The sequence below is a fragment of the Pipistrellus hanaki genome, assembly GCF_964339955.1.
Source record: "Pipistrellus hanaki genome assembly, chromosome: 2".
NCBI lineage: Eukaryota > Metazoa > Chordata > Mammalia > Chiroptera > Vespertilionidae > Pipistrellus > Pipistrellus hanaki.
The window spans coordinates 19,275,095-19,299,685 of record NC_140504.1 but is presented as its reverse complement, the minus strand read 5'-3'; the positions used below and the strand labels follow the sequence as shown (position 1 = coordinate 19,299,685).

At 36.8% G+C, this 24,591-nt stretch overlaps 1 protein-coding gene across 1 annotated transcript in view; it reads right to left on the bottom strand.

Moving 5' to 3' along the window:
- The window catches only part of LEKR1 (leucine, glutamate and lysine rich 1), a 120,251-nt gene that overhangs the window by 34,862 nt on the left and 60,798 nt on the right, over window positions 1-24,591 (bottom strand). The window contains exons 6-7 of the mRNA XM_084876051.1: window positions 21,311-21,496; window positions 6,079-6,160 (exon numbers count right to left, since the gene is read on the bottom strand). Of these exons, the coding sequence (XP_084732177.1) occupies window positions 6,079-6,160; window positions 21,311-21,496 (268 nt within the window). The remainder of the gene's footprint in view (window positions 1-6,078; window positions 6,161-21,310; window positions 21,497-24,591) is intronic.

The window sequence follows — 24,591 nt, the reverse complement described above, 5'->3', positions numbered from 1 at the left end:
TTAATAATAATCAATAAATGTATCATGTAATGATGTGGGAAAGATCATAGATCACTAAGGAAAAATACGTTTAAAATTACATTGTTTAGAAAAATGAACTATAAGGTTATATCATAATATAACTACAATGTTCTATTTTGTATTTCCCTGTATTTTCCAAGTTTTACACATTTAATTTGAAATCAAACGAAAACGTTACTTCAAAAAATGCTTTGAGATTCATCAGCCCCACCATGACTTTCATTCTGGGTTCAGACTCTTGTACACACTTTTCCAAATCCGGAGGCAGGGACAGTACAATTCCTTTTAGTGGTTACTTTATTAACTATGTGGACAATTGATCTTGGCTGCATTTTTTTTTCATGCCTACTCTTTAGAAAGCCTATCATCCCAATAACTCCCCTCACCATGGTCCACTCCCACTGCCACTCCAGTTAAGCCATTCTTTCTATGGTTTATCCTTCACTACCCAATTGTTATCTTCACCTTCATTAGGATGGGAGAAATTGGAAGGACTAGAAAGGATGCCTACATCTCTTTAAACACTGCATTCCTTCTTTTACTCTCAGCAAATAGTGTTAATCCTTTCTCTTCAAGTGCTTTGAATGAGCCTTCAGAAAGGCCCCTGGTGCTCCTGCCAATCAAAGCAAAGGGAATCAGATGAAATAATTGGATATTTTCCCCTAATCTGAGAGGCAAAGGTCAATACCACGCCATTCCTTTATATGAAATAGCCCTTCTCAAACTGCCTCCTTGATATTTCTACTTTGCTACCCAAAGACATCTCAAACTTAACAAATCAAAAGCATTTTTTTTATTTCTTTCACTCCCATATGCATATCTCTTAGAGATTTTCTCACTTCAATAAGTGGCACCAACACAATAATGATACTGAAAGGTAACACCTTATACGTCTAAGGTAACTCTCAAAGCAGCCAGTTTGCCCTTCTTAGAGTAGAAAAAATTGAGAGCAGAGAGATAGGTATCGTACCCAGCTAGCAGTGCTGGGATTTGAACTCTAGCAGTCTGGCCTGGAGTCTAGGCTCTCAGTCACTATACTCTACTGCCTCTCAACTGTCTGCCCTGATGCTGAAAAACTCCAAACACCATCCTTATTTTCACCTTTCCATTCTAGTCGCCTTCTTCCACAGCCATATCTACGCCATCAGTAAATCCTGTCAGACTGACCTCCAACATAAATTTCTCTTTGTCTCCACACTATTTACACTAACTACACCAGTCACTTCTTACTTCTATGAAGGCACAGCTTCCCACCTAGTCTCCCTGACTGCTCTTGTATTCCCACTCCAGGAGCCATGCTGACTGCATCAGATCAATTCATCCCCTCCTCCAAAATTCTCCAATACTTTTCCATTGCCCTCTGAATAAATCCAAACTCCTCACTAGGCACTGTACATTCGGGCGTATTAATTTCTTACTGCTGCTCTAACAAATTACCACAACCTTAGTGACTTAAAACCACACAAGTGTATTTACCTTACAGTTCAGGGGTCAGAAGTCCTCAAGTCAGGATGTCTCTAGGCTGTGTTCTTTCTGGCGGTTCTCAAGAGGAGAATCCATTTCCTTCCCTTTCCAGGTTCTGGAGACCACCTGCATTCTTTGGCTTGTTGCTCCATCAAATTACATCACTCCAAGCCCTGCTTCCATCCTCACATCTACGTTTGTGACTTTGAGCCTCTTGCTTTCCTCTTAGAAGGACCTTTTCTATTACACTGGGCCATCCCAAATAATCCAGGATAATCTCCCAATCTCAAAGACCATAATTTAATTAGACATGCAAAGTCTTCTTTGACATGTAAGGCAACATCCTCAGAGATTCCAGGGATTAGGACGTTTGTGTGTTTTTGGAAACCACAGTGTGTCCACTATAACTGGCCTCCTTCATGTTTCTTGAAGTTGTAAACTCACTCCAAGAATTTAGAGCCTTTGATCTCTGTTTTCAGATATTAGCATTTTAGGATAGCCAGCTCTTTCCTGTTAGTCAGATCTTAACTCATAGGCCATCTGCTCAGGGATGCCACTTCATCAAAAGTATACCATCATCCCCATTATTCGCATTCTAGTATGCCTGTTTTATATTTTGTAGTCCTTAACATTACCTGAAATTACCTAAATAGCTCTACTGGAGCTTGTCAATCTTGTACTCCAATAGGGCCTGCATACAATGGTCACGCCACATAATCACCACTCAGTAGCATCTTGCATTGAATGAATGATGAATGAATGAATTAATTAGTGAATGAATGAAGTAAAGTTAGCCTGTTCAATTTAGGATCATGGGAAAAGCAAATCTATATTCTGACAGACACTGGATGCCACCAGGCCACCTATTTGGGAGGCAAAAAGTTTTTAGGAATGACTAGAAAGGTAAAAGGAAAATTTTTTCTCACTTCTAAGGAGACACCAACAAAACAGGCCTGTCCTGCCTCTGGGGTGGTTACATATGGATGTGGCACCTGGAACTGCAGATACTTTGTGGTCACAAGGGACCCAGGCTTGGGGTGAAGCCAGGCAGCAGGATAAAGATGGAAGGAACAGCAAGATCTTAGAGATATTGCTGAGCTGCTGGACCGACTAAACTTGAAACCACTACCTCTGTCCCTTGCCCTTGTAGCCTAAAGCATCCTAACTGATAAAATTTGTTTTCCAATACATAACAAGTTCTTACAAATCTTGGAAAATAATTTCTTATAAATCTTAGGTAAAAGACAACCTCAAGTTCATCCATTTACAAACTGCCTTTCCCCCTTAAGTAAAAATACACAAAACATATGAAAACATTAAAAAAAAAAAAAACACCTTTAAATGATAAAAGAACCACCTTAAGTTAGATATGTGAAGCCCATTCCTACCCCTATCCCTCACAAAGGATGAGGACTGAAATTTTAAATGAACCTGATTTCACTGCACCTTCCTTAAACATCCAATTCATTTACAAATTGTATGTCAAAAAATTTTAGTGAGTTCTTTGAACTTCCAACTAACTTATTATAAAACAATGGCCAAGTCTGGCTTTAAGCTACAAATAAAATAGTACTTATCTGTGCCTGGGGATCTCCTGAGCTCTGAGCGCCATGAGCAGTCCCAGGCTCTGATCCTAAAATGCTCACCCTACTGCACTTCGTCCCAGGTCTCAGGGGTGAAGGGAGGTAGATGGCATAGAGATGGAAATGTTACGAACAGTCGCATGAAGAGAAGTCTCCAAAAGTAGCTCTATCTTTGATAACTCAAATTTTCTAAAGATGGGTACTCTTCCTATTCTCTCATTTTAAGAAGTTCTTATGTAAGCAGGAAGCACCCATTTTATAAATTTAGACAGCAGCCTCAGTATTTGTGCAATTGTAGAGTGATTTTCTCCAGGTAATTCATTGGATGGACTTTGGAGAGGTTATATACTTCTCCCTCCAACTCTAATCTCTTCTGACGCTTACTATTTCTCAGTACTCACATTATAAATTATGTTAGAAACACAATGAACAAAAAATACCACCACAGCATGTGTTCATATTAAGTGGGCAGTCTCCCTGAATAAACATATAGATAATTCTGTGCACACTTATTGGGTAAAAAATCAATGCATGTCACAACCAATTAGCTTTCTTCGTTTTCCTCGGTATATGTATTTATCTTCTCCACTAACTTCCCACGACTCCACTCTGTCTGCTGAGTTTGGTTTGTTCATAAATTCCATTTTAACTGGTAGGCACCAGCTCTACCACTCTGCTCCTGGACTGTTCTCTCTACACTTCATGAGCTCCAAGATACCTTCTTTCCACAGAAGGCATTCATATAGCCAAACCCCTCGCTGATGTTACTAGAGGGTGGGGAACAAGGATGGTTTTTTTTTCTTGTTTTTTTTTCTTTCTTTCTGGCAATCACTACCTTGTGTCTCTTTTTTGTGTGTGTGTGTTTCTTCTCACCTAGAAAGTTACTTCCTGGATCTAGGGAGCCAAGGACCCCTTTCCTTCAATCTTAGCCACCATACACAGAAATAAAACTCTTGTACTTACTGTGCTATTAACCACAATGTTATAAAGCACTGTTTGTTTGTTTTTTTCTTATTTTACAGAAATAAGTTATTTTGCTACAAAGAATACAAATATACATTAATTTGCATTTTTAAAATTTGTTTCTCCTATGTTTTAAGAATTTTATTAATGGGGATTGGATTAAACCTGTATATTGCTTTGGATAATATGGACATTTTAACTATGCTGATTCTTCCAATCCATGAATATGGAATGTCTTTCTATTTCATTGTGTCTTTTTCAATCTCTCTTAATAATGCTTTATAATTTCCAAAATATAGGTCTATACATCCTTTGTTAACTTTATTCCTAGGTATTTCTTTTTTTTTTTTGTTACAATTGCAAAAAAAAATTTGATTTTTTCATTTATTTTTCTGAAATTTCATTCTTAGTATATAAAATACAGTGAATTGTTGTGCATTGATTTTTTTTATGTCCTGTAACTTTACTATATTTTTTATTGTTTCTAATAGTGATTTTTTTTGTTTTTGTTTTTTGTTTTAGTCTTTAGGGTTTTCTATATAAAGAATCATGTCATGTGGAAAAAGTGACACTTTTTACTTCTTCATTCCAAATTTCTTTCTCTTGTCTGATTGTTAGCAATTCTAGTTCTATGTTGAATAGGGATGGTAAGAGTGGACATCCTTGTCTTGTTCCTGATCTTAGAGGAAAAGCTTTTTTCCCCCACTACTGAGTATATTATCTATGGATTTGTAAAAATTGCCTTATTATATTGAGGTACTTTCATTCTATACTCATTTTATTGAGTGTTTTAACATATTGTTCTTAGGAGAAGACCATGGTTAATACAAAGCTTTTGGTTGCTAAGCATTCTAAATATTTATATTTCTGATGAGGTTCATCCTTCTAAAATATCGGAACTGAAAACCAGAGTTATCAGATTATATACCACAAACTAAAATATTTACTAACTCTAAAAGATTACATACATTCTATTTTAGTATTATAATTATAGATGTGCTATATTTATACTGTAAAGTAATTTTGAAATTTCTAAAATTCATTTTTAAAATCTCTTTTATCTATTGAATTTATTGGGGTGACATTGGTTAATAAAATTATACAGGTTTTTCCCCAAATATTTTTATTGATTTCAGAGAAGAATGGAAAAAGAGAGAGAGAAACATTAATCATGAAAGAGAATAATTGATTAGCTGCCTCCTACATGACCGATACTAGGGATTGAGCCCGCAACCTGGATATGTGCCCCAACCAGGAATCGAACCATGACCTCCTGGTTCATAGCTTGACACTCAACCACTGAGCAACACCAGCTGGGCAAGATTATACAGGTTCCAGGTATACAATTCTATAATACATCATATGTATACTGTATTGTGTGTTCGCCACCCCAAGCCAAGTCTCCTTCCATCACCATTTATCCCCCTTTTACTTTCCTCTACTTCCCTCCACCCCCTTTCCCTTTGGTAATCACCACACTGTTGTCTGTGTCTATGAGTCCCCCTCTAAAATTGGTAATTTTGTTTGTTTTAAACATATTTTTATTGATTGTAGAGAGGAAGGGAGAGGGAGAGAGATTTAGAAACATCAATGATGAGAGAGAATCATTGATTGGCTGTCTCCTGGAGAACTAACTCACAACCTGGGCATGTGCCCTTGACTGGAACAGAACCTGGGACCCTTCAGTCCACAGGCTGAGGCTCTATCCACTGAGCCAAACCAGCTAAGGCTAAAATTGGTAATTTTAAGAAACAACGTCAATATTGTTTCTTCTGGGCAGATAATATAGAGACAACAATAAGAGAAAAACTTTAGAGACAATTTCACATTGTTACTAATTTGAGCGACCAGGGAAAGCTTTAATCCATGGATGAATAGGTAAATTTCTTACTGAGGGGAAAGTAATTTCATGTACTTAAAAATATTCACAGGTCCTTTGAAATAGCTGAGAAGAGCTGCAGGTGACCATACCCACACAGCCAGATCCCTGCAGAGGAGTCACAGGCATTCTAAATTCGTACAGGTAGTTTAAAGTTCAGCATCTTACATGAACTTTTCTTTATAGCCGTCCAGCTCGGTCACTGCCTTCTGAAGTTTTAGCCCGAGTCCCTCTACTTGACCTTGCAAATCTGAAATGACATAATATGTTCATCTGATTAGGACGTTTGAAGTGTCCAGATAGTTTCATAGAAGAAACCACATTCCTTTGGAGTTGCCCCTCAGCAGCTCCCTAAGAATAGGGCAGGTAACTGTTGATTCCACTTTGCCTGGATGACCACATGCAGCTTGTCCCTACTCTAAAACCCCAATGGAGTTACGGTAATGGATTGACACATTCCATTCATTGGCCTCTGTTTGCTACAACATCATGCTTATTTCCGAACAGTTAATAGGCTGAATTTTACTAATGTTTCCCAAGGAAATTTATGTAGGCAACACACATATGAATTCCTGATCACATGACTCACTTGTGAAACACCTGACTGCCTAACCTCCTCTTGTGGCTTAGAACTGAAGATGTTGCTGAGGCCTCCTGGTAGAACTAAACTAGACAAACCATGTGCAAGGGTCCAGGTAAAGCATTTGTTAACTCAGGGTAGCTTCTAATAGGCATTTTAATGACTTTCAAAGCCAAGGAAATGCAAGCAAGAAGTTGGCTTTCACAGCCTCGAAAAGCAGAATTCAAGGAGAGTTAAAGGAAGATTATTCCAACAGCCGTGTCTAACATGTCTGTGGATGCAGAACTGAAACGAAAGCACAGGAACAAATACTTGAATCCTCTGAGTCCTGCCATTAGGCTGTGTAAGGGAACTGAGATCTGAATCCTAGCCTCAGTGACAGCTCTGTAGGCACTCTTTTTTTAATCCTCACCCGAGGATATTTTCCCATTGATTTTCAAACAGTCTGGGAAGGAAGGATGAAGGAGAACAAGGAGAGTAGAGAGAGAGAGAGAAACATCAACATAAGAGAGACATATGAATTGGTTACCTCCCACAGCACCCCAACTAGGGGCTAGGATTGAACCCACAATATAGGTATATGCCCTTGACCAGGAATCGAACCCTCAACTCTTCAGTCTGTGGGCTGATGCTCTATCCACTAAACCAAACCAGCCAGGCTTGTCAGCACTCTTTTTGGGAATAAGATGAAAAACAATATGGAGCAAACTGGTTTTTCTGAAAAACAATATCTAAAACACTGGAATGATAAAATTCCTGTTATATCTTCTTGGGTATTTTAATAACACTTTTTTAAATAATAAACTTTGAAGTCTTTATGCATGCATACAAATACATTATCCTATCTAATAAAAAGAGAATATGCTAATCGACCCTCACACCATTGCAAAGATGGCAACGCCCACGGCCAATAAGGAGGGAATATGCTAATTGCTGCCACACCCTCAAATATGGTGGTGCCCACAGACACAAGATGGAGGTACCCAGTCCCTTCAGCAACGCCGAGGTGGCAGGTACACAGCAAGGCCAGGCCCACCCCCAAGTGGGCCCAGCTACTTCACGCACCTGCCTCTGGAGTCCCCCCAGTCCCTTCAGCCTCCCATCCACCCAGGGCTGGTTTGAGGCACAGGCAAGCCTCAGATGGTGGCTGCCCAGCTGCCCAGGGCCACCTGAGGCTCAGGTAACCTTGGCTGGCTGAGGCTTGTGCTGCCAGCAGTGGCAGCAGCAGAGGTGTGATGGGGCATTGCCTTCCCCTGATCACTAGGTCACCTCCTGTCCCTGAGTGCTCCCAGACTGTGAGATGGGAAAGGTTGGGCTGAGGGACCCCCCTCCAGTGCATGAATTTTCATGCACCAGGCCTCTAGTGTTGTGTGTGTGTGTGTATCTTCAATCTACCTTAACTTTGTTTTAGAAAGGAGAGACATTTTCTTAAATCAGAAAGTAAATTCACTCCAAACAAATGTTTTAATTAGAATTTATCAGATATTGGCATAACTTTTATGTATCCAGTACTTTCACAGACAGTATTTAATTTTATCCCTGAAACTGCCTTGAAGTTGCTAATAGCCCCATTTTCTGATGAGGAAAACATGAAACCCTCTCTGATTCTCTTGCCCGGTATCTTACAATGAGTAACTGCATTAGCCTACAGAAAAACCCAGTAAAGATTTTAAACTCTGCTGAGGGATTAATTTGAGAGGAAATAAGATTCAACAGGACTTACTTGGTAGATAATATTTGTGGGGTACAACTTTCCATTTATCAAGTGATAACATTATATGAGAGAAAAGATAAAATAAATGGAGAATTTATTTTTTAGTATAACCCCAATTTGGAAATATAGCAATCTCATAAATGTTGTGTAATGTGTTTCCTTATTATTAAGCTCATGTGTGCTTGCAGAGGGGTTCTAGTCACATGGGCACAGCTAAGAGATTTGGACCCATCCTCTGAAGAATACGCAGAGAGGAAGTTGGTGACTGTTGGAGGTGTTCCATGTCCCGGCACAGTGCAGAGAGCTTTCTCCTGTATCATTTCATTCACAGTCGTAACTACCATGACAGACAGCTACACGTTTTATTTTTACCAGTGAATACTCTGAGGATTAGAGTAATTAACTAGCTTATCAGAGGTCAGACAGCTGGTTAGAAGTGATCTTGTGATTCAGACTCAGGTTGGCCTCATTCCACAGCCTTTATTTTTCCAACTTTCTTACACTGACTCAAAATACGAAAGCTAGAAGGGAATATATTTGTCCATGAAAGTGTGGGCAGAGTAGTTATAGACTTGCTTAGCATATCCCAGAATCTCTAAAGAGATACATTTTAAGGCAAATGAAAAGTATTATTTTATATAATATAATCAGTGAAATTTCTAACTGCAAGTGATGGCTTATATTTTAATTCTTGAAATTTTTTAAATTAATATATTATAATTAAGGGAGATATTAAGACAAAGTGTCATTATTACCAACTTTATGAGACTAACATTTATGACTTCCTGTTAAATGTCCCTTAATGGTTTTGGCAGGATATAATCTTAAATTAGATGAAACATGGGTCTGAGGCCATGTGAAAAATTTTGTTATTACTTCTAGATGCTATTGTTAAGGGGGAGAATTGATTACCTTAAAAATCCCGAAGAATTGATACTTGATATGTGACTTTTACACAATTAATTTTCAATTATCTGATCATTAGAATAGACAGTAAAATTGGCAGATAATTCAAAACCATTTCTATAACATTGGAAATATCCTTAGACTCACATTTGAATATATTTGGTCATCACAGGTCCAGAATTTACTGGGTTTAATGGAAAAGAAACTACACAATCATACCCAACTCCAGGAAAACAAAAAACCTATTATACTCTCCAGTATTAATCTCTCTATATACCCACCTAAATTTCCCTTTCTCCCTACTTCAAGATAAACATAGAACACTTAGTCTTTAATTCACAATACCCAATGATTGGAGAAGCCGCTTCCTGCAGTTTATTCACTATGTTTTTATAGCATCTCTGAGTAAAAATAAGGAAAGCAAATAAACATTTTACTTCAAAACACAGAAACCTCTGAAGAGACTGCCATGTGAAGTAAATAGAAACAGGAAATATAAGTAATATCAACAAATAAACCACAAAGTAGAGAAGATATCACAGATAATTGAAAAAATTATTCATTATATGAATATATTTTCATAGCTGTTTTCTTTCTTTTTTACTTTTGGTTACATTTTCTCCAATAAAGGAGGGCTAAGAATTGTTTCAAAAATACATAGACCATATATTTACTGTTCTGAAAGAGGCGGTAAGCATCCTATTGGTTTATAATTGGTTCTGGTAGACTAGTAGGGTCCTTTTGTTTTTGGAAGCGGAGTGCCCAGTTCCTGTCCTTAATAAATAAAGGAACACAGTTAGGATAAGCAGCAGAGAGATTAAGCCACCTGCACTAGACAGCTCCTTCAGTTCCCGAGGCAAGGAGTTCTTAAATAAGTGTATTGTTCTGTGCAGTCCTCCTCTGTAGTTAAATAAATTCAACTTCAATTTTCTGTCATTCACCATGACATTGGATTATGAGGCAAAAGGCCCTGAATGCCTACAAGAAGAAAAGAAGCATTGGCTTTAACCACCATGCAGATGTAAGGCGGAACCCATGGAAACAATCCAAAATTCAGAACATCAAACTCCACTAAGATGGGACGGTGCTCTTTGCAGATATTAAATAAAAAGCAAATGATTTTCAATGAACAAGACAAAAAGAGCTCTTAGCCTCTCTTCATACAAAGCCAGCTGCTTGCTGGATAGCATTACGCAGGCATCAGATTTGGGGTAATTAGTTATTTAAGAGAATCCTGTTATTCTGAAAGGTTTCTAGAACCTACAAAAAACACAAAAGGTATTCTTAGTTCTTTTACAGAAGAATATAAAACTAGTCATTTGGAGGGTATAGTAAGTTAGTGTAATGTTTTTGTTTTTTTTTAAAAAAAAACAATAAAGAAAATATGGGAACATATTTCGAACTTAAAACTTTCTGGATATTAAAAATGTAAAGCCTGATTCAAAATGCTATGGAGGAAATGGATTTCAGGATGGAAGAGCAAGCAGGCAGAGGACTGGTACCCAGAGATCCAGGGGAATTTTTTCAATGAGTAGTTGAAGGCACCATAATAACATAAATATTAAATGGTGGGAATAACTGAAGAAAAGGAAAAACAAAAGCGCATTCTTCTTTTAATACACTCCTACGACCAGATAACATCAAGCTGTTGTGCATAAATCTTAAAGCCACAATGCCTTATTTCAAATTCTGGCTCTGCTTCCTACTGGCAATGTGAATTTAGGCACTTGAGTTTCCTGCCTACACAACTGTTATTATAGAAAAGGATTATTCTGAGAATTTAGTGACCTGATAAATGTAAAGAGGAGAGCAGTAGCAGGCACATAATGAGAACAAGTCACTGCGAGTTCTTATAACCGGAGGTGGCAGTAACCACCTACCCCTGACTTCTACTCTGAATTTCATCACTTGTCACCTTGGGGAACTTGTTGGGGCCAGTGTCACCAATGGTCACCTTTGTATGGGAAAGAGGAAAAACAAAAGTTTTAATGGTGCATTTCTCTTTAATAATCTACAAAGCAGTTATGGCAAAATGTTAAAACTAGTTAAATATAGATGATATCACACACTTTTGTTATCATATTCTCTGTATTTTTCTGTGTTTGACATATTGTACAGATACATTATTGAGAGTGGGGTCTTGCTTGCACTGGTCAAGGATGCCAACATGTTCTGCATCGAGTCTAATAAACTCAGTGCTGTGTGTCCAAGATACAAAAGAAATCAAGGGACAGAACTTGGGTGGGTGGTGGGAGGTGAGGAGTAAGCTTGCAACTGTAGTGAAAGGCAGCTCATTTGATTCTGTGAATAAGGTGCAGAGGGAATCAATTGTAGCAAGAGAGGGATATGGCAAAAAAAAAAAAAGTGTTTTGTTTCTGTTTTAAAATATTGGGACATGTTCATTTGCATTTGGGAATAATCCATTCTAGAGGGCACCCACCTTTATGGATTTAAGTATTTCTTCTAAGATGCTTCATATGTGTGAACAAATAGTACCTTTTACAGAAGTTAAAAAAAAAAAACCTGCACAAATAAATCTCATTTTAATTCTTACTTTTTTTCACTACACATTATGTTTTTTGAGATTCATCCATATAGCTATACATTAGATATGATTCATTTCTTTCTGACATTTAATTATGTGCACCTACATTAAATTATGTGCACATACCACATTTTACTGATCTACACCTCCAGTCACAAACCTAGGTTGATTGCAACTCTGTGACACCACAAATGATCCTGCTATAAAGCCTTTTACTGATCCTCTTATGTACTTAGAGGGGAGTTTTTCTGCAGTCTGACCTCAGAGCAAACGCCTGAGGTCACAGGCATACACATAATTAAATAACACTGAATGATAGAGACAACCCCATCCCTCCACCTCAATGGGTGGAGGTTCCTGCTTCCCCAGCATTTACTATAGAAAGAGCTACTTAAGTATATTTTTCTTTTTACCAACCCATAGGATACAAAATAGTGTCTCATTATTGGCTTAATTGCATTTTTCTGCTTACTATTGAAGCTGATCATCTCATTCTATACTTTTTAGTAATTCATATTTCCCCTTTTTATATTTGCCTTTTCCACAGTCTCTTTTCTATCCACTCCAATGGAGCTTTCTTCTTCATTCCTCCACAGAAATCAGTCTTCTTAAGGTTACGAATGAGCTTCTTTCTCTGTTGGCAATTCCAACATTTAATTTGGCACACAGTATACTTCCTCTTTGATACATTACACTACACTCTCTTGTTCCCTCCTTGGCTATTGCTTCTGAGTCTAAATGGATGATTCTCGTTCTAAATGTTGGGAAGCATCAACAGTTCAGCCCTAAGCACCTTTCCTACTTGCATTTTCTCCTTGGCTGATATCATCTAGTCTCATAGCTTTGAATAGTATTTATAAACAGGTGTCTCCCATCATCATCATCATAGCTAATAAGTTTTGGGCACTTACTATGTGCTAGATACTATATTCTAAGTGCATTATACTCATTTAATTTTCACAGTGTAAACTAACTAGAATGTAAATTCCATTTGAGCAGGAACTTGGTTATATTCATATGTTTGAGACATGGAAGGTACCAAAAAAATAACTGTTGAAAGAATGAATGCAGTTTTATAGATATTAAGTGACAAATCCCAGCAAATAAATGTTTAAAATTGTGGTTAAACTAAACATTTAACCTAGGATTAAATTGCATGGAACATAAAGAGTTGTGCAGTTTTCATTGATAATACTAATATGATGTATTTTGGCATTACACTTCAACTATATTATAAATACGTTATTTTATTCCAGTAAGACACTTATGGAGTACCTACATATTCTGTTATAGGTAGGGTCCATGCTAATTAGATTCAGCATATAAATATCAATGATAGATTCCTTTGTCCTTAGGGAAATTATAATCAAATACCTCATTTTGCCTCCATCAATGATAAATTATGTGTTAGATAACAAACCAATACCTATTTTAAACTTAAACCTGTTTTATTTTCCATTATTTTAAAATGATTTTATTTAGTCAGTTGGTTAGTTAATTATGTGGCTGAAATAGTTAATTAGGTGACTGAAATTTCTGATTAGATATAATTGATGTGAGTGAACGTAATATGCTGCATTTAGATTACTGAACCACAAATTGAAGAGGTTAGCCCTTTAAAAAAATTATATTTTTAAAGGAGCAGAGGAAAACTTTGCAGATATAGGAATATATGCCAATAATACAAGAAAGTTCTTTAATGAGTATTCAACTATATCAATTGCAAATTAACACATTGCAACTTCAGCCAACATTTTACAAAGCTCAGATGGTGATATAGCCATTTGGAAAATTCATTTCATTTTAGAGTTGATATTTCAGAGGTTTAATTCACATCTATTTTGAAACAAGTGTACTTGAAATACATTAACTTTTTCTGCATAATGCCAGAAGACACTGAAATATCATTTGGTGATTTTTATAAATCAGATGCTAGAACAGGTGTGAATGTATGTGCAGCTACAAAGTTGCAATTCAGTCCAGATGTAGTTATATGAAACCAGAAAATTATTAGCTTGGTTTGTGTGAAAAGAAGAGAGTGGGAAAGTGAATTAAATCAAGCTAAGGAGATAATCAGGTTCTTAAAATTTGGAAATAAATTATACTCTAATATTAAGGTTCAAGAATTTACTTCACGTCCAAAAAAAAAAAAAAAGGCTTCTAAACTTCCACTTTTTTTTTTTTGATTCTGAACATTAAACCAACCCACTACAACATGAATATAACTGTAATTTATATGGGCTTGTAAAATATTGCAAATTATGAATAAGATAGGAATCAATGTATTTTTTACCCTCGTTACATCATTTAACCACTCTTCTCAAGTGACAAAATCAACATACTTTTTCTATCTCATAGAAACAAGCCTTGTGGATTTAGAAATCTCTGAATACTTTAGAATAGGTCTTTGTTTTCTGACAAATTTGTACAAATAAATTCACCTATATATATTTCATAATAGATCTCATGAGAGAGAAAATGGGGGTAGAGATTATAAAACTCTATTACTCAAGACTAAAAAATACTATTGTAGTAATGTATATGGAGAACATAAAGTTAATTAAGTAGAAAGAGACAGTGACTTATAATGAACTTAATATTAGCCGAAAATATTTATGTGATTAAAAAGAAAAAGACTTAGGGATATTAATAAAGTAAATAAATAAATAGAAGATAGAGAAGTTTAGATCTATGGGAGTGGGGTGGGGGGCGGGCAATGATAAGATATATACATAAATAATATCTTAATAAAAAATAATAAATAAATAAATAAAAATATTCACATTTTCAAATAGCCACATCCTATACAATAAAAGGGTAATATGCAAATCAACCAAGTGTCAGAACGACCAGTTGCTATGACATGCACTGACCACCAGGGTGCAAACACTCAATGCAGAAGTTGCCCCCTGGTGGTCAGTGTGCTCCCACAGAGGGAGCGCAGCTCAGCCAGAAGCCAGAGTCACAGCTGGCGAGTGCAGCTGCAATGCCAGGAGCCTCTCCCACCTCCACAGCAGTGGTAAGGATGTCCAACTGATGGGTTAGGCCTGGGCCTAAGCCATCAGTCAGACATCCCCCGAGGGCTCCAGGACTGTGAAAGGGCGTAGATCGGGTTGAGGGCCCCTGAGTGCAGAATGCCGAGCACCTGGCCTCAAATAGCCATATAAACATCAATGGTCTCTAATAAATTGGTGTGTTTTACCATCAGAATGCTTACAGAGATCCCTGTCTGAAGACTAATTTTATGCAAAACTGTGAAGGGGGTGGAGTGCATCTTCAGCCACACAGAGTACTATTCTTCTCTCTATGCCTTTCTCCTTGTGCTGGGTGGCAGTAAAATAAGCAAAGGGCAAGAATTTTTTCAAAAGAGAGCTTTCATGCTACAAAACTCATTTGTGCTAATTACATTAAAAAAAAAACCTCTACCACACAATTTCATAGTTGAATAAAAAAACAAAAACATTTTATAATTTTAAGATTAAAGGGCTCTGAAAACAACATGGAAATGGGAGAAGATTTAGCTGTAATGATGTTTATTACAACATAATTTTAACAGAAAAGTGAAAACAACTGTCCAAAAATTGGATACTATTAAATAAATTATGATTAATCCAAAATCAAAACACTTGGAATGTTTTTGACATAAAAAGGTTTCCTAATAGAGGAAATGGGGGGGGGGCGGTGTTAGAGATTCTAAAACTCTATTATTCCATATTTATAAAAATATATATTCAAGCCCCGAGCCTGGTGTGGCTGGCTCAGCTGGTTAGAGTGTCACTCATAGCCTAAAAGGTTGCAGTTTCCATTCCCAGTCAGGGCACATACCTAGGCTGCAGGTTTAAGAGAAGCAAGGGATCAATATTTATTTCTCTTATCCCTCCCTCCTTCCCTCCCTCCGTCCCTCCCCTCTCTCCCTTCCTCCCTTTTAGTAAATCAATGGAAAACATATCATTGAATGAGGATATAAACATATATACAGATATATACAATATATTCAAAACTGAAAGTTTTAGAGGATACGCATCAAACGTATGTAACTATGTGAATGCTGGAATTTCCTAACCAAGAGTAAGCATGGTTTCTTCTTCTTCTTCTTCTTTTTCTTTTTTTTTTTAATAGAATACAAAAGAGCTGAAACTGATTTGGCTCAGTGGATAGAGTGTCGGCCTGAGGACTGAAGGGGTTCAGCTTTGATTCCAATCAAGGGCATGTACCTTGGTTATGGGCACATCCCCGGGGGGGGGGGGGGGGGGGGCGGGGGTGTGTGTGTGTACAGAAGGCAGCTAATCTATGTTCCTCTCTCATCGATGTTTCCAGCTCTCTATCCCTCTCTCTTCCTCTCTGTAAAAAAATCAATAATATATATTTTTTTAAAAGAAAACAGAAAAAACATATAAAGTAGCTTAACACTGAACCATGTTAATATACTTATACCCATCTTATAGCCCACTTCATAACTTATTGATGGCTTGTTCCTGTTCAAGCTTATACCTCATCATGTGGTAGATGCCTAATTAATATTGCTGAATGAACAAAATTGATGATTGGTGATTAAATGGACAGAAGAAAACTTATGTTAAGGGGGTGGGGAAGGGGAGTGAGGTTATATTACACCACATGAACAGAATGGGAGTAAGAAAGGGCAAATAAATCCATAGGGTTTTTCAAGAAAAAGAAAAGGTGAAGTCTAACACCCCAAGATCTTGAAGGGGATGGTGCAGTCAAAGAAATGGCATGGCTTTGATCTAGCCTTGAAAGAGGAAAACCATGCTGGAGGGGAAAAACAAGGGGAGGAGCGGTGGCAATGGCATGGGTGAGAAATGAGAATCCACCCCAATTACAGCCATCCCAAAGGAGGGAGAAGAGGCTGACAGGTGAGACATCCATCCCAAGTCATGCACGCTCAAGATCACTGTAGAAAAATCCTCTAAAATTCCTCATTTTACAAATTAAACATTTGCAAAATGAAGATAATAAAAAAAATAGAAGTAACTACATGAAAACTTAAAGATGGGAGCAAATAAAAAAGGCAAAGAAGATAATCTTATAAGATTCCACTGACCAAAGACCAAGTGGCTTCCTACAGGAGACCCCTGCATTGGATGCCATCTTCCAGTGGTGGCCTGGTCCTATGAATGAACTCTCTGGGTTCCAGTCAGGATTATCTGTCTTGTAATTTGTTTACTAGCCTTAGGAGAACTGTGTGCATTTTTTGTGTTCCCTTGCTTTTGGGTAGAGAAGCAGCAGCCCACAGTGTCCCAATATCAAGCTGGTCTCTTTCAAGGGCTACTGATTTCGTGTGACTAAGGATCAGTACAAACTGCCTTGGTTTTCTGTTTGTAAAATCAGCACTTCTCCCTTTTTATTGGAAGCCCAAGTTATATTATTCCTACGGGAGCCCAAGGATTGATAGGAATCATAAAAAGTGGTCAATTCACCACAGTGAGCTCCCTCTGAAATTTCATATCTGCCAGGAAAGGGTCACAGTAGAATTCTGTTCATAGATACCTATATCCACTGTTCCATAGATGACACCAATTAATCATAGCCACTCCTTTTCAACAACCTGTTCTAAGAGCAGACAGCCTACTGACTGTTACAGCTAACCAAGGCTGACCGAAAGATACATTAGTAGAAACGATTGAACCTTTGGGTAACAGGAATTAAAATGTATGCTTTTTGCCAGGCTGGCATGGCTCCATGGTTAAGCGTAGACCTATGAACCAGAAGGTTGCAATTACATTCTCGGTCAGAGCACATGCCCAGGTTGCGGGTTCCATCCCGTCGGGAGCTTGCAGGAGGCAGCCAATCAATGATTTTCTCTCAATATTGATGTTTCTCTCTCTTCCTCTCCGAAATCAGTAAAATTAAAAAAATAATAAAATGTATGATTTTCCTTTGTTATTACAGAAGCATTTAAGGAAATTCCGAAACTTTGATCCTAATTATTATAATTTGGTTTGCACCAGGAATATGCAGTATAATATTTCTTTTTTAAAAAAAAATATATTTTATTGATTTTTTTACAGAGAGGAAGGGAGAGAGATAGAGAGCTAGAAACGTCAATGAGAGAGAAACATCAACCAGCTGCCTCTTGCACACCCCCTACCGGGGATGTGCCTGCAACCAACATATATGCCCCTGACCAGAATCGAACCTGGGACCCTTCAGTCCACAGACTGACGCTCTACCACTGAGCCAAACCGGTTTCGGCCAGTATAATATTTCTATACTTATTTAGGGTTACCTATGTTTTATCTTGTTAATTCTCCTATTGCTCTAAGGTAGGCAGAGAAAGCTATCATATTTCCATTTACCAATGATGTAACTGAGTCAAAGGAATTAGTAAGTTGTCCAAAGGGGCTGTAAAAGGCATAAACAGAAAGCAGAAGTCTTTGTCTCCTCGATCAATTATTTTTCCAACTGAACATTACTCATTCTGATTCCCCCCCCCCCACTTTAATAAAGAAGCTATTAACTAAGGAATATAGTACTCATGCATGTAAAACATGGATGAACCTCAGAACTTTTATACTAAGTCAAAGAAGCCAGGCACAGAAGAACACATATTGTATGGTTCTTACTATATGAAATGTCCAGAATAGGCAACTCTATAGAGACAGAAAGTAGATTAAAGATTGAGTGGCAGGGGGCAGATAGGCAACAGAGCAACTGTTAATGACAATGAGTTTTGTTCTTAGGTTACAGAAATGCTCTAAAATTACATCATGATGATGGTTATGTAATTATAAATATACTAAAATCATTGAATTATATACTTAAAATGGGTGAATTTTATGATATTTAAATTATTTATCATTAAAGCTATTTTTAAAAATTCAATAAAGATGAAAAATATTATAGGCAAAATAATGTTATTAAAATATCTGCATATTACTTATTATGCCAAAGAGCATACTGGTGGGAAAAACATTGACTTTTTTTCCACTTGGAATAAATTTAAATGTTGGTCAAATAAGTTTTTGGACAAAAATTAATGCTGAAGTAATTTATCTGAATTCTGTCTTCCAATATTTGTGACTACTAACAAAAGTAAAAGACACTTTATTCTATGAGGTGGAAAGAAACCATTTAAGTGGACTGATTTGTGGGTCACAATGACCTCTGAGTGGAATATTGTCAAATGAGATAAATTGTGTATTTTGGAGGTTATATTAGTGTGACCTAAACATAAAATTACAAAACTTATGTAAATAAACCTCTAAAAGTAAACTTAGTCTTTAAAATTTTATTTCTTGTTTATTTTCCTATGAAAAAAGATTAAATTTTGGCATTAAGAGTTAGACTGCTATTGACAGTCTATTATTTACTCCTAAACTACCGTGTTTCCCGGAAAATATGACATCCTCTGAAAAGAAGACCTACTTACAGGTTTCCTTCTGAGTGAAATATAAGGCATCCCCCTGAAAATAAGCCCCCCCCCCCTGCCCTAGGCTAAACATGAGAGATTTGGTCCACTGATTCTGAAAGAAATGGAGTCACAAGAAATTCACCAGGAAATTCAGGAATTGGATTGTTATGATGATGTTCCAGAAGATGATGACATAATTGTCATTGAATAAATGAGTAAATTCTTGATTCTGTAGGATTCACAGTTTGTCTGGTTTGTGTTGACAACTACCGTACTACCGTACCAAATACAGGTAATAAATTTCCTTTCTTTTCATTTAACAATAAATGTGTACCATATTCTTGTTCATGAAAAAATAAGACATTCCCTGAAAATAAGACTTAGTGAATCTTTGGGAGCAAAAATTAATATAAGACATTGTCTTATTTTCGGGGAAACAGGGTAGTATTAAACCATATGCACCAGAGTTATCACTTGTATTTAAATTTTTGAGTGTCTGTATTTCAAAGAATAAATAAAGAGAAAGTGTGGGGAAAACCAAATTAAAACTTTTTATGAAGAAAATTAATAATCATAAAGACTATATACCTGAATCAAAGTTGAAATTGTTCAAGGTTGATTTAAAATGAAAAAACAAACATTTATTTAACTTTGGAAATGAACCAATTGTACCAGAATTACAGTGAATTAAAGAAAGCTTAAAGGGGTCTTTAAGAACTATAAATACAGCGTATTACAGTTCAACAAATCAGTTGCCTAGGTGTGAACCCATTACTTATCAGGGATGAGTGGCATGTCAGAATTATCTGGCTAATGTATGTAGGGTCATTGCCTTCTAATTCTTGGCCTAGAAAGCTTTCAATTAGTACCACATTATTGGGGGCAGAGGCTGGAAGACATAAAAGAGGTATACTTATATAGCTTAAAATAGAGAAAGATACTTACTTTAAAAGTGAATTCTAAAAGTAACAGGTATGGGAATAAAATATAAATGTAAAATAGTATTTAAACTATTAGAACAACTTTAAAATGTGTTTATAAGAAAACACATGATAATATAGTATTCAGCATAAGTTTAAAGTTTTAGGGTATAAAGATTATATTTCTCCAAACTCATTTTACTAGGCCATCATTACCCTGATACCAACCAGATAAGGATCCTACAAGAAAAGAATGGGCCAGTATCACTGATGAACTCAGTTAAAATATCCTCAATAAAATACTAGCAAACAGGGATTTGTTCCAGAATGCAAGGATGGTTCAACATCCCTAAATTAACCAATGTGCTCTACCACATTAATAAAATGAAAATAAAAATTATATGATCATCCCAATAAATGCAAAAAAGCACTTGACAATACAAATCCATTTATGATAAAAAAAAATTTTCATCAAAGTTATTGTGGAGATAATGCACCTCAACATAACAAGGGCCAAGGAGATGAGCATAAGGGTTGATTTGCTTTCACTCCCTGCCATTTACCAGCTAGGGGTGGACAGGCATATTACCTTTCTGGCCCTTGATTCTCTCTTCTGTAAGACATTGTACTTATATTTGCTTTCCACGGTCACTGTGAGAATTGACACAATTATCTTATATTCAGTGCTAGCATGGTGACTAGTACACACTGGGTCCTTAAAAATGTTCTTATGGTCAGTCTAGGGGCTGGGTTAGCAATAAAGACATTTTCTAATTATCTGGCTCCAATCTCTTGATATTTGGAACACCTCTATTCATTGCTAATAGCTTAGTTTTGCTAAAACACAGCTTTTATTATATCATTCTCATAATTATCAATTCTCAGTGATTTCACAGTGCGTTCAGGAAAAGATGCATACTCCATAGCCTTATTGCCAAGACATCCATTCCTCTGAGGTAGAGGGAAACAAGGTGCCCAAAACACAATTTTAATATTTTCATTTGGGAAAATGGAGTGCCTGAAAACTTGGATTCACTTTGTAAAAAGCATATGTTGTATTTTCCTTCAGTGCACTAAGCCACCAATCCACTGGGATAATGACACACTAAAGTAAATTTGCTTTGTTTTCCTGAAGTCTTAAAACATCTTTACTATCTCCACTTGCCTTGCCATTCTAAACAGACTAGGAAGGAATGACAATGAACATGGATCAAAGACAGCCATTGGTATAGTTACTAATAATTAGGCATATTTGCAACACAAGGTAATAAAAAATGATTTTATTGTGATTTTAAAAGAAATAAAAATTTAGACATTTATTATGGACAGTTGCTACCAACCACATACACAAAAAATCTTTTACCTAGGATATCTTTTTGTAAGTCATGGCATCTGGTTTGCAGATTCACTTCCTGTTGTTTAGCGGTCTCAATCTGCTGAGACCTCAGAATGGCTGCATCTGACAGCAACTTGAGGCTTTTCATTTCCTCTTCTAGGCATACCTTATTTCTGTGGGCCACTGCCAGACTTTTATTCAGTATCTCTATTTCTGTAAAGAAAATTCAGAGTTTACAAATAGACAACACTGAATTGTAATGTCCAAAAAGTGACTATTTTCTTTTAGAAAATTAATATTTGAAAGCCAAGATGACTTTCCTGAGAGTATAATGACACCAAACCCAAAGCTTTCATGGTTATTCTGAAAAAGAAAAAGAATTGTGTTGCTAAACTATGCATTATACTTTTTAGGTTGTTTGGGATTTTTTTTTTTTTTTTTGTCTTTAAAGTTGTACTAAATGGCAATTTGGCCTGCTTTTTAAATACTCACATAAATGAGTAACATATCTGTGTAATGTTCTGGGTTTTACTGAAATTAAATTATTTTCTTGGCAACATGATTCAGAAAGGTAAATTTAAATGTGCTAGCATGAGCTGGCTGGATGGCATTTCTAGGAGAGTAACTAGCATACATCTATACAAATTGCATAAACTGATGAAGAGAGAGGATCCAGAGACATTGAAGCATGGAACAGAGTGCAGAATCTCAGAGGGAAGGTCAGGGAGGGTGGCTGGCTTGGGAGATAATCAATCAAAGACCCTGTATGTATTTATGCATAACCCATGGATACACAATTAGGTGGTGAAAGTCTGGGGTGAAGGGTGGGGGCAGGCTGGAGGGGATTAATGGGGAGGGGGGAGGAAAGAGACATATGTAATACTTTCAACAATAAATTTTTTTTTTTTAAAGTAAATTTTGAGAAAAGTAATAAGGGTGGAAAGGAATAGAAAGATGCAATATCCAAAACTAATGAATTTATGGACATAAAGTATTAGTTAATATATTTTAACAATACTCTATCCCCTCAAAATGAGACCAGAATTTCATCATGGCCATCATTTGTCATTCTCCTATCTACTAAAGCAATAAAAATAGGCCTTCACAGCATGAAGGGTGATATGCCAAGTAGACCAAACGTCCTTCCAGGCGTCATTCTAGACATCCATCTGGATAAAGCCAGGGCCAGAGCAAAGGCTGGGACCCAGGTGCCTGCTGGTAGCAGCTGGAGCAAAGCAGCCTGGATCCCAGGTGCCAGAAGGAAGCCGGTGCTGGCAGCCAGGGAAGGGAAGGCCTGCTCTTGCACAAACTTTCATGCATCTGGCCTCTAGCTTTAATATAATTTCATTGATAAATGCATGGAGCATGCTATCCTTCAGAGTGGTAATTTATTACCAAGCTATCCTTTCATCAGCCTTTTTAGCAATGCTGCCTTAAATCTCACTATGAAGATATACAAACACACAATAATGACAAAATACTACAAAATTTGTACAACCACCATTAATTGAAATGATGAATACGTGAAAATCTGGACAGCTTGCTTTCCAGAGAGTTCACTTGGCATTCCTTTCCTTGCTTAGGTCATTCTGGGCCACATGATGGATGTAACATGTGATTAGAGGTCAAAGGAGGTTGGCTTGGTTTATTGGTTGTGGAGCCAATACAACAGAAACAGCAGCCCCTTGGGCCAGTGAGGAACAGAAGCAGAGATCAATGGGACAGACCCGGCAGCAGCTAATATGGCCAGGAAATGCCTATAGGAAAAGTAAAGCAGTGTGCTGGAACAGGGCACAGAGACCAGGGCTCATCTTAAAGGAGGTGGTGAGTATAGTCAGGAACATGGTCCAAGGAGAGAGAAGCAAAATGTCTTTGTGTGGGAAAACATTTGTCTGGAAGACAAAGTGGCATGTAAGACAGACCTAGGTCTGGTACCTTCTGTACTTTTAATTCTTGCTCATAATGGAAAACTGGGGAAATAAATTGGCAGGAGCCATTGGGGTCTACCATATTCCAGTAATTGCATAAAAACATTTTTCTTAAGAACAGTTATATGCTTCTAAAAACTTAAAAATGCGCACACATTTATGTAAGAAAAACTAACACATAGAGATTTAGAAAGTATGTTGTAATTTTTTTTCCGGATCTGAAAAGTCTTCCTGCGTATTTTTAATAAAGATGGTGTCTTGTGACTAACTTGTATGTACTGTACTCTAACCATCTATGCTCGAGTCAGCATGACACTGCAGAGGGGCACATGCTGCCAGAATGATGCCGCCTAGGCTAGCAGGCTGACTGGTAGTGGGCACAACCGTCTGTCTCTAAACCAACTATTCGTGTCAACATGACTTTCAGTATGACATTAAAAGAATTAGAATCAGCAATGCAGATTCATTTGTCAAATATATTCCAACACATGGAAAAGTACAGCAAGATTTCAAAACTAACAAGAGCTTCAATGTTTCTTACATGGGATTAAGAGAGTAAACTCAAGGGAGGTGAATTAACTCACCCACGGCAAACCACATATCCCTGTGGCAATCTGGTGTCAAATATTCAATCCTATTTTCATCATTAAAGCAATTTCATGCTTGTCAGTCATGTGTCCCAATTTGGGGTTCAGAACTTATGATCTCCACCAGACCAACCTATTCCGGTCATTGTTCCCGCCTTGTGCTTTCCCTGTTTCAGGACCACCCTCTGTATTTGTCCGAATTTAATTATTAAAATTTAAAAATTTAAAAAGATATTGATCATATACAAACTCATTTCTTGAAGCCATATAACATATAACAAAATTAGGAAACTGAAGTTGTATGGTTAAAATTTTTTTTCTAACATTAAACTATATAAAAATTTTAAAACATACGGAAAAGTGGGAAGAATTATACGAGAACAAAAATATACACACCATGTAGATTCTTCAATTAATATTTTACTATATTTGCTTTCTCACATAGCTACCCATCAATCCTATCATATTTTATGTATTTTAATATAAATTGAGACATTAGTATACTCACTCCTAAATACTTCATTCAGCATGCATATCAATAATTATCCCTCAATATATAAATTCCTTATTTTTTAGTATAATTTACCTACAAAGAAATACACAAATCTCAAATGTAAAGTTTTTAATAAATGCACCCACTGTGTAACCCAAACCCCTACCTAATAGAGAGCAATACCATCATCGCAGAAAGTGCCCCAGTGCCCCTTTTCCAGTCAACCCTTCACTCTAAGATAATTCATGTTCTGATTTATCTCCCTCTGTAAAATAGTTTTGCCTATTCTAAAACTGTTCT